The sequence below is a fragment of the Spinacia oleracea genome, chromosome 4 (genome assembly GCF_020520425.1).
Source record: "Spinacia oleracea cultivar Varoflay chromosome 4, BTI_SOV_V1, whole genome shotgun sequence".
In the NCBI taxonomy this organism is placed as follows: Eukaryota; Viridiplantae; Streptophyta; class Magnoliopsida; order Caryophyllales; family Amaranthaceae; genus Spinacia; species Spinacia oleracea.
Genome location: NC_079490.1, coordinates 2,095,463 through 2,107,343, shown reverse-complemented (window position 1 = coordinate 2,107,343; position 11,881 = coordinate 2,095,463). Strand labels below are relative to the sequence as shown.

At 35.7% G+C, this 11,881-nt stretch overlaps 1 protein-coding gene across 1 annotated transcript; it reads right to left on the bottom strand.

The window, feature by feature from the left end:
- Positions 1-652: 652 nt before the first annotated feature.
- On the bottom strand, positions 653-8,305 carry LOC110801236 (protein RETICULATA-RELATED 4, chloroplastic). The gene is made up of 8 exons (XM_022006578.2): positions 7,601-8,305; positions 5,024-5,092; positions 3,906-4,037; positions 3,744-3,797; positions 3,566-3,610; positions 2,629-2,768; positions 1,715-1,840; positions 653-1,033 (listed from the first exon to the last, which is right to left on the bottom strand). Exons 1-8 carry the CDS (start codon positions 8,159-8,161, stop codon positions 967-969), a joined length of 1,194 nt encoding a protein of 397 aa, XP_021862270.2. The 5' UTR covers positions 8,162-8,305; the 3' UTR covers positions 653-966.
- Positions 8,306-11,881: the final 3,576 nt, after the last annotated feature.

Below are 11,881 nucleotides of genomic sequence, written 5' to 3'. Positions count from 1 at the left end.
GTATATTAAATTTCCGCATGCGTCTGAAGTTTTGGAATTTCATGAAAATTGAGTATTTAGACATGGATATATTTTATTGTCTTCGGATGAAGCCCTGGTGTATATCTGAAATTTGATCTCGGTAATTCTTCTCTGCCTGTCAATATCACACTAATATGGAAATACATAAGAAATTCAGACCTAAAATTACACTTCAACGACTTTGAACATGCTAAATTATGATAATCACACATCTATCCTGAGTCAAAGTTCATTTTTTTTTACGCGTTGCAAGCAATACACAACAGAAAAACAATTGATCCTGACACGTGTATAATTCTGACCATTGCTCACCATTGAATCGGTGACGCTTTATTCTTCTTACTTAGATTATTAATCCATAATTATTGTGTCAAGAACTATGAACGAAAGTAACAAGTTTATTGTGTTTGTATCCATGATAATTGAGCCAAGAACTATTAACGAGCGAAAGTACATGATAATTGAGCCAAGAACTACTAACGAACGAAAGTAACAAGTTATCGTGAATTTCATAAATGACGAAAAATATTAGCAAATTAAAAAAAGCCGTAAGAATCTTCAATACGCAACAAATAAAATTGTGCTCATCTAAGTACAAATCTTTATCTTGCTCGCGAATATATTGAAGAGATTACAATAATTTGAAGTGCATTCAGTCCGAACCGAAAATGGACCTGATTAAGGAATTACGATCACAACATATATTTATGTATTTTACGGATAGTTTATGTCACAAGCTAGCAACTGCAATAAAATTAATCAAGTCCCAAAAAACTGAAAAATGTAACAGCAAGTCCACAACAGTGCAACTACTCATTTTCAGTACATTGATGTGGAAAAATACAGGTAAAAAAGAGAAACGAAAATGGCTCTGTTCCCCTAAACGTCCTCCTGTATGAAAAATCAGTTGCTCTACGTTCTATTTGATGGCAAAACAAAGCAGATTTAATCCGAAGCATGCTTTTTGTCGTGATCTTTCTGGATACCGATCAAGCGTGCATAGTCCACCCACCTAACAGATACAGTAAAAACAATGCAGAGAGTGAGGCAGCCGGGAAAGCCAAGATGAGATATATATATGGAGCAGTTATGTCAAGTAAAGATGACCGCGGGTCCGAGGCCCAACCCGACCCGGCACGAGCACATAGTTGTGGGCCGGATCTGGGCCGCTTTTTTTTGAAAAAAGCACGACAAGGCACGTCATGACTCGACCCGGCACGACAAAGCACGCTAAATTTAGTAAAATCAGTCTTAGGCACGACGGCCCGTGGCCTGGACCATGTTTTGAACTTTCATCCCTGGAAAGCCAAGATGAGAAATATATGGAGCAGTTTTGTCACAAAGATGGTCGTGGCCCGGGCTAGCCCGAGGCCCATCTCGACACGAAAAAAGCCCAACCCAGTCCGAGCACAATGTCATGGGCCGGGCTTGGGCCACTTTTTTTTAGAAAAAGCACGTCAAAGCACGGCAAGACAAAGCATGCTAAATTTAGTAAAATTAGTCTTAGTCATGACGGCCCGACTCGCCCAACACGGCAGCCCGTGGGCCTGGGCCATATTGTGAACTTTTCAGCATGGCCCGAAGCCCGAGCCGGCCGGGCCCATGGCCATCTTTACTTATGTCATTATGTAAAGTGGAGAGGAGAGGATTTAAACAAAAAAAAAAGGTTCATGAAAGCATAAAATACACTTACAATAATGAACCCAAGAATGTGTTGCCTGTCCGTACAGCAAAGCAAAGAGCACTTAACACAAGTTTCTGGTTGTGAAACATAGGTTCCAGTATCCGTTGTTCAACTATACCAGCCAAAAATTGATATCTGTGTATAAGAAACATCAGTAACAGTCGATTAAAAAACAAATCTCAACAGATAAATCTATTTGTATTTGTGCGAACCGCATACATGAATACATGATCATTAAATAGAAACTGCTAAAACTACACAATAAAATATCCATTCGCGAAATCAACAATGTGTATTGGTCTAGTATGGATTCATAGCATCACACTAAACAAACCCTGCAACTATTAACAGTGTGTTCGGCACAGTTGGAACTTGGAAGAACCACTGGGCCTTTTGGACCCCAAAGTTTGGGATGAAATCTTCAGGAGCATTCAGTTCAGTTCAGTTCATTTCATTTCATTTTTCAGTTCAGCTCAAAAGATGAACTCAAAAGAACAGGGCCTAAGAATAGTTGTCAAGTCACGATTAAAAGATGGTAGCGTGTAGAGTGAGGAAAAAAAAGAAAAAGGCAAGATAAAATGCTATAATAGACGAAGAAAATGAGTTATCGTAATGGAGACGGAAGAAGAAAAATTGGAATGGATGTGTAAATATTTTAGGGACAACCCGAAAAGCAAAGAATAAAAATCATAAGGGAGGGATCCCAAAGGGAGTAGTCATGTATACTCCACGTCTCCGCCATGTCATACATGAGGACGAGTTCATATAGTCATTGCACCAATTGACGGCATCAGAATATGGAATAGGAAATTCAATTGCATAGTACAAGTGTAGAATGTAGACAGACAAAAACAATTTCACAGCAATTTAACTATAGACATGGAAAAATCATGAAATATTTTCAAACTAATACGTGAACGTACCTAAGGTTGCTTGAAACTGCCATATACACACCATAACCCACACTAGTGGATAGAATAGGAACATTTTCGACTTCTTCACCACCTGACTTGTCAACAGCTTTACGTGCGTTGATCACAGCATTAGTTATGGTTGTACCAACCTGCAAAAATTAAACTCATCATGTTTATATGCTTTTAACTTCAGACGTTCAGTGATCTCTTAAAGAACGATAAAATTCACCGGGGTGTTCCCTATTCTGATCAATAACATGCCGAGGTGTGGGAGAGGATTTACAAGAAAGCATACAATATGCATCATCAATTCATCATACATTATAGACAAAAAAAACAACATGCTTTATGAAGAAAGGGCATAAAAGTAAAGATTAGGGAAAATTGCAGTCTTATACATTGAAAAATGTACAATGAAAAGATTCAATGGTGAACACAAAAGCTTAGATATCAATAGTTAAGCATAGCTCAAGTCCGATACTTCCTACTATGATGTTGAGGCTCGTGTTTACTTGAAAAGAATCTCAAGTTACCAATGATTTAAATTATATTGGTCAATTTTGAGAGCCGAGCAATATTTCTGAAGTTATAGAACTTGCTAGGTTTGTCAAAATAAGCAGAAAAAAAATTAATAACATACCAATGAAGAAACAACATGCTTTATGAAAAGATCAGGGGAAAATGCAGTTTTATACAATGAATTAAGTAAAATGAAAAGTTTGAATGGTCTCACAAAAGCTTAGATATCAATGATTAAGCATAGCTCAAGTCCCATACTTCCTAATATGATGTTGTAGCCTGTATTTATTAGAAAATAATCTCAAGTTACCAATGTTTTGTATGTGTATTACTGAATCTTGAGAGCTGAACAATATTTCCGAAGTTATACAACTTGCTAGGTTTGTCAAAATTAGCAGAAAAACAAAAAAAAAATCAATTAACATACCAATGAGGATGTAGTGCCGACAGCAAAAAGCTTTGCCCCATTTCGCTGTAGAAGGAGATACATTAAAAGTGTATCAAATATAGCTTCAACATGAAACTCTTTCTTCAACGTAATCCAATGCTTGAAAAGTTAAAAGTAAGACAGGAAAATCCATGAAACCCAAACCAGTGTTACTTACCACAATAGCCCCCATCCTTTGCATCAATGAGTATGAATTACCACCGAGACCAATCTGGAAACAGAGGGTTAATATGAGAATTAGGGCTTGTAAACAAAGCATACACCAAATCTAACGCGTAGAAAAATAAATCATCACAATTGGTTTGCTCTGATTAAAGACCTGGAAAGCATTATCAGGACAGTTGTGGAAAAACTTCGTAATAGCTCCAGCATTCATTGCAAGAGGTTGTCTGAGGGCAACGGTTGGAGCAGGGAGATAGACAAGCATGAAATCCGCAATGACCGCCATAACCTTTCATAAAATCAAAAAAGATATAAAAAACTAGTACCAATAACATTCTTGCATGCAAAGTAAAAAACTAAGAGTCCATGAGTATGCAAATAACTAACCACTAATTCCACTATTTGACAAAGAACTGACGGCTCGTTTGGTAGCCAGACATAAATGGTGTCAATAGGAATGAATTTGTATGTAAATTTATAAGGAAAATCAATATTCATTCCCGTGGTAATGCTAGTTCATTCAAAATTATCTCATTTTCTTCATTAATTTATATTACCACCCATTATCATTTGGGGGGTGGTATTGGGTTGAAATGCAAATTTATGGAAAAAAACACCAAGTTTGAGATAAAATTTCATTACCATGGACATTATGATGTTATTTTTCTTGCCAAATAACACTTATATTTATTCTCATTTCCACTGTTTATTACCGGCTATCAAATGGTCCGTGAGAGTTCATCTAGCATTTATAACTTATGTTGACTATAACCGAGCCTTGGCACATCAATTGGTAGGGAAAGGGGCACTCATTACCAGCCTAGCTAATTAAATATACAAATAAAATTAACTAAACATATGGTACTTTAGTGACTGACAAGTGACAACTGGTATAGCAAGAAATCTCCTTAATTCAACCTGGTAAATAACCTGATTAGTTGTTCCCAAAGGTAAATGTAATTCCAATGTTTGACATCAGAGAGTACGGAATTCCATATGAGCTTGACTTGGCGGTGAGACTAATAAATTAGTAGGATCACTTCATATAAGGAAAATTCTACAATTCCATCCATAGACACAAACTGAAAAAGTCAAGGCATCCCAATTAAATGTCCTATTCCCTAAATATACTATCAGGTAATCACATGAGAAACTAAAGAAGTATGAAACTATAGGTATGAGCATGATACATAAAATCAAACCATTGACCGGAATGGCAAGTGGCAAAGCAACGGTGAATGTAATCAACTGTAACATAATGGCAGAATAACATACCACATCAGCAAAAACAACTTCCAATTCGTTGAAGAAATTCTCCTTTCTCTTCTCGTATTCTGCAGCAGTCTGAACCACAAGAAATCACTAAATATCATCACTAAAAATCATGTCAATCAACAACTATTGATTGTTCAAATATGTCACATGAGAACACATGGGACTAGAAGAAAAAAAAGTCAAGGAAGAAGATGAAGAGTTAAGTGCAGGCGTAACAAGAAACAAGATTGCAGAAACCAGGAAGCATCTAAAAACTAAGAGTGACCTCGTTACATAGTACCAGATCAAAAATTATACTAGGAAAGAAAAATCAAGCACCATTTACTGTGATAAAAGCAGGACATAAGTACTACTTATTTAATTCAGAATCAAAATACACTTATGAGAACTTTACAACCACGTAAGTACATACATGAGAATCGAGAAGAACTTTCTTAAGGAAAACTAGTATACAGATAATAAAGTATTGCACTACTAGGACTACACCTGTATGACTACTTGACAACCACACAAAAAACTCATCCAATGAAATCCTTTAGCTGTCATTATATAGGAAGATGGGGATATATTTAACCATACCCAAGACGGTCGATGAGCAAATGTAAAAGAGAACTTTTCGATTAAAAAAAAGTTCATTTTACATGGTTATAACCAAAAGAATTGCCAAATAGGAAGGCTAATACGGGGAATTGGATCCTCGAATGGAAGATGTAGAAGATAGTTTGAACCTCATATACATAGAAGCGATAGTGATAGTGATAGTAACACAATGGTGAAAAGGAATCAGGCAGTACATCTCACACACTTGTACTAGGAAACTTGAGTGATAATTGGCAAAAAGCATCATGTCTAATACTTGAACAGTGAACTCTTTTTCACTCACAGAGTACTTGTAGGCTTGTAGCAGTTCTTGAACACCACAAGATGATAATACAAGATACTAAAGTTGACATATCAAAATAGACAAAAAAGTGCCAAGGTGGCAAGGAGCTTGATGATTAGACACACAATTATTATCCCTCGATGCAAGCATCCTACAGTTCTTCTGATATTGAATTGGTAGCCAACATCACCAAAAAGTAAGGATATTATTTGTAGTAGTCCTTTTTATACTAGTTACTTTTTAAGGCAAATCTTACTAGTCGCTTTACCTCAAGCGCAATACATCATCCCATCTTTCTCAGTCTTTCTTTAATATAGGATTGCCCTCCTCATACAGCAATCCCAATACTTGGGAGCTATAATACAATACCTCAAAGTCTCAAACCCTTCCAAAATTACCACCCCGTCCCAAATTTATGAGCCTCGTGTAACTTTGGTGGTTAAACTAGCTTGACCATAAACTTTAAAAAAATTGGATCTTTTTGTAAAAATAACATATGTATATCAATTTTAATATAGTCCTGTTAACAAAAAAAATCTGTTGTCAAACATCTTACATTAACCAATTAGCACATAAACTTCCAAGTTTCCAATAAACCAACAACAATCTTCCATTCATCTTAACTGGTTAAACATAGAAATCCTCTGTTTTTGTCAGAACTCTTGGTGGGAGTAAAAGAGAATATCAGACTCCGGCTGGGGTCCAATGACAAGTAGCAAATAACTAAAATTTTACATATTCACCATTTACCCCATGTTGCAACAGTGTAATGGCATCCATATCACCAGAGTACCAGACATTACAGTGATTACTAATCTCAAGAACTCAAGCCGCTTTCTCCTTAAAGTGATCACCCCTATTGGCCTATTGACTCAAACATAAAAGATACGTTCTTACGGCACTGATATAGTCCTCGCTTTCCAGTCATCACTAATCCACATACACCACCTAAAAAAAGAACTGCGCTTGATCTGATCCTACCATATCCAGATACCTAAAGCACCTCCTTGTGCATAGTCCACGCTTTCCACGAATCACTATTTCACTGACACCATCTAACAAAAAGAACTGTGCTTGATCTCATTCTACCTAAATTCCCTCCTTGTGCATAGTCCTTGCTTTCCCCGAATCACTAATCCACACACACCACCTAAAAAAGTAGTGCACTTGACCTCATCCTACCATATCTAGATACCTAAAGAACCTACTTATGCACCCAAAAATGTACAAATTCGTAATTTTCAAGCTCTAAATGAATATATTCCCACAAAAAGATACTAGCACACTAAAAAAAGTATACCTCCCCACACACTCAAAAAAGGTATGATTCCACACTCCCAAAAGTAAATTCCAACTTTCTAAATGAACATATTCCCCCAACATTCAACTCATTCAACTCAAATGTACAAGAACAATCTCAACAACCGCGAGAAACAACTAAGAATGTCCATTAACAAACTAATTACTTCATTAGTGCAATAACACTCAACATTACATAATGATCACAATCCCATTTCTAACAATCCTAATAAAATTTCAGACAAAATTTAGCACAATGTCATCAATTTACTACTAATCAACAACTAAAAAGATCAAAAAGATAAAATTATAAAAATAATACTGTAATTTTAATTGACAAATATAGGATAAATTAAGAATAAGTGAAGAAATTTTCAAATTAGGAAAGAACAAACCTTAGTGAAGACACCAACACCACATTCCATGCCAACTTTAGCTAAAAACAGATCATCAGCCAATAATCTTTCCCTAAACCCTTCAAATTGAAGCAACCACCGCATAAACGCCGATTTCTCGAGCTCTAAATACTTCCTCACAATCTCCACCGGAATCCTCCCTTCTTCAATCGCACCAGCCAAATCTTTCGGCAAACTATCAACCGACCTTCCGATCTCCGATAAAATCATAAATGCATCCTTCTTATTTTTATTATCATCATTATCATTACCGCCGTGATCACCTCCTCCTTCCCCGCCGCCACCTCCACCGCTGCCACCGAAGTTTCCTCCTTCACCGGAGTCACCATCGGAGTAACCAATTGGGATGTGTCGGCGAATGTGTGAGGGAGAACGACGGAGGAGGTTGGAGGAGATGGAGAGAGGAGTGAGTGGCTTGGTGGCGGAAGAGATTGTTAGAGGAGGAGGAAGGAGTGGAGGAGAGAGACTGCGGCGGTGGTGAAGGCTGAGGTTGGACGGAGAAGAGGAGGAGAGAGAAAATGACATGGCGGCGATCGCCATTGTTGAGTTTTCTTTCCCTGTTTTTTTTGAATTTTTGGTGAGAAAACGAAAGTGCTTTTTGTTGGTTTTGTTTTAGGTCTAATTTTTCAACTCCTTTTTAACGGGGATGGCCAAAGTGAGTACCACTTGAGTTGTTTAGTCGTGTGATTGACGCGCCAACTGTTTTTGTGGGGGGTTTAAAAGCTTTTAGTTAAAGTTTCTCTTAATTTGGTGTGTTATTAGGTAAGACACTCATTACTTGTTTAGGAAATTTTAATTGTTACTTTTAGTACTAGTTAGCTCATCTTTTCATCTATTTTGTCTAACTAGCAGTTCAAAGTTGTGTATCTGTGCTTTTAATCGTTTAACCTGTTAGAATTATCTAGTCTCGTCGTACTGTTAAGAAAATATAGTATAAAAATTTATTCTCAATCATACGTATGATATTCCCTTTTATTGTTTTGATCTTTCCTTTTTCACTGCTTGAATGATAATGAAATCATTAAACGATAGTAATGAATTGAAGTATACTGAAATAAGGTGTAACAAGAGTTATCTAACTTTATGTCATACTTCTAGAGTTTTTAGTAATAAACATGAGTTTTTAGTCCAACGCATACAAATAAAATACATTAAGGAACTTTACTCTATCTTTAGGCTTGGGTAGTAGACATGTTTGGGTCACGGGAACATGGCAATACCCTTGCTTATTTGGTTGCTCGTTGTTACAACATGCGTGATTGTCTTTCATCCTAAACTTGTAAATTCTTGATCTTAAATTTCACCAAAATAAATATCAAAACATTATAAACCATCTCTTATTAGATTCATTATAATGTACATACTACATAGTACTCCGCGTAATTTTATCAAAGTTTTTCAATATAATAGTAAAAGTATTAATGATCATGACGGAAATGCGAAAGTCAAATTATTTTCATCGTACAAGCGGAAATTAGGTGTTGTAAAATTACAACCAAATATACCAGTTTACCGTGCACATTGTACACCTTACTATAAAATCACAATCAAATGTACATATTTACCATGTATGTTACTCCATATTACACCTTACAATCTTGCATAAAAGATTAAAAACATAGATCAAGTAGAAAGTTGGCCAACAAGAAGTGCAAATTAGAGAGGCAAAGATCCAATTGGCGCGTGAAACGTACGGAAAAGCATCGAACAAAACTGCCGGAGATTCGGAGAATTACAATAATTTAATGACCAAAGATGACGTGGATGACATGGGCAGTTTGAGGTGGGTCCCACAAGATTTGGTCCACCCGTGGGTTATGACTTATGAGCCGACATGTTTACCAACTTCCAAATACTGCAACTTCTTCAATTCTTCTGTTTTTTTTATCAGAAAAATCAATTAAATTATTTAACTAACTGGTTCAATTGCTTAACTAATTAGTTTCATTGTTTAACTAATTGTTTTCAGTGCTTAACGAATTAATATCAGTGCTTAACTAATTGATTTCATTGTTTAACTTATATAATTAATTTGTAAAACACTAACTTGTTCATAACATAATGTTTAAGTGTACTAGTTCCTCAATTTAGATCATTTTCTACATATTGCACCTAGTATATATACTTTGTACATAGTATTACCTTTGTATAAACAAATTTCTGTTCAAATAAGTTTGATTCTAACAAATAAGTTCACGGTTCATCACCTCCAAAAGAAAAGAAAAATAGAAACAAGAATGATCTACTAATTTATAACATTTTTTTGAAAGTAACTACGGTGTAGTGTGCTAATATAGTGACATGGCCGACTATTGGGCTGTGCATCCAGCCCAACAGTACAGGGCCCCAACATTTTGGGTCCCCAAAATCTGAAAACCTAAATATATATATATAATGCAGCACATATTTATTCGGCGAAATGAAGATAGCTGAGTTGGTAGGAGAAAGGAAGATAAGTATGTTTTGCAAGGAGATCAGATGTTCGACGAGCACCTACCCTAAAAAATGTCTCTTTTTTTTAAAATCTCTTATTTATATTTAACAACTAGTAGGTTTATTATTCGTTATTGACTTTACCAAACTTGCTTTAATATTATTTTGTTAGTATATTGTTTTATTTTTTTAAAAAGTGCATGCAAATGTTATACTAATAGCACAGGGCCCCTAAAATGTTTATGACGGCCCTGTAAAGTGATCAACTATTCAACTGTAATCGTACACGAGGTAATGCATATGCATATTTGGAAACTAATTCTTAATAATTTTCCAAATAAAATAAGGCAAACTTATATAAAAGACGACCTATTGGAATTTTATTCGTCAAACCAAGTTTTAGATCATCGAACTTTTTACGAGTGTTGGACAAAGAATGGGAAGACTACTCATAAAATAAACTACAAGTACATATGGTCCATATTTAGTAGTACTTCGTATATAGCACATGAGCACATCTGTTACACATCAACCCACCATAAGCCCACTAATTTTTTTTTTTTTTTAAAACCACTATAAGCCCAAGGGCGTTTTGATTGGTGGGCTTATTATGGGCCATGGAGTTGGATAGAGCCCTTGGCCAACCCAATATAAAAAGGCTAGAAGTGTGGTGTATTTTGGGCCAAAAGAGGAAAAAAAAAAATTAAACAAGAGGCTTAGTCAGTTCATGACTTACCTCATGTTTCGAACAAGCTAAAAATGAAATACTCCGTAATAAGTAGGCATTGGCGAAACTATATTGGATCATGAGTTGTTTATCGACACCCTAATAAAATCAAAAATTATAGAAACTTGTTATTCTTGCCAGATTAACAACACCTCAACTTTGAAATCCTGGCTCCGTCTCTGTATTTTAGGTTGAGAATCTTTTGTACAATGCTACTTAAAATTAACACAAATGTAATAACACATGATCGAAAGCAAGACTTAGCCTGGTGGTTAAAATTTGACCTCATAACCTCAAGGTCACGACTCACGAGATCAAACCCCCACTGTTGGCCACTAACTTCTTGAGTCTGACCTACAAAGCTGGCTGTAAATAGGGGCGTATATTATATTAACCTCTTTCTCTTTCGCTTTCTCTTGTCGGATGCGATGGTTGATTATTGAGCTTAAATATATTTTAAACTTTTATTTTTTTAAGAACTGGAACATCTTTTGCATAAGTATTTAGATGTGTAAGACATATTGTTATTTTCAATTATATATGTTTCTTAAAAGCTATCGAGTATTTATTTTCCTTTTATGGAAGAGTGACTTGTAGTTATAGGTGTTAAGCATTTCATCTAAATATTTAATACTCGTATATTTTATTTTGTGTGTCAAAAGTTAGCTGGTAACAGCATTATTTGCATATATGTTCGAACCATTTGATTTTAACTCTTTTTAAAATAAATAAAAATAAAGTTTATTTTTTCCAAAAAAATTCGGATCGGATTGGACTGGATTCGGACTCAAGATTTTTTTTATGGATCGGATTGAATCGGACTCGAAAAAAGTTTGGATTGGACTCGAACTCAGATATCAAAGTCCAAGATTTTGTGGATTGGATTTGGACTTGGCAAATTCTAATCCAGCCCATCCAATTTACACCCCTAGCTGTAAATACATGTGAGAGAATGCTCGAAGGAGAGTGTGTACAAAAACTCGTTCTCTTGTATAACTAAGTTGGGAGAGGGATGACTGGATGAGCAGTTGAGCATATACACAATACACCACATGTTGAGAGTGATGGAGAGCTCAGTTGGTTAGAGCTTTCATCCCGGT

What these genes read in the sequence shown, in the direction of transcription:
- LOC110801236 (XM_022006578.2), bottom strand. Translation starts at nt 8,161, where the DNA reads ATGGCGATCGCCGCCATGTCATTTTCTCTCTCCTCCTCTTCTCCGTCC. An exon ending in AAGTTGTTTTTGCTGATGTG is followed by an intron (nt 4,038 to 5,023) that starts GTATGTTATTCT and finishes ATTTTATGAAAG; the next exon opens with GTTATGGCGGTCATTGCGGA. An exon ending in ACATTCTTGGGTTCATTATT is followed by an intron (nt 1,034 to 1,714) that starts GTAAGTGTATTT and finishes TGTATCTGTTAG; the next exon opens with GTGGGTGGACTATGCACGCT.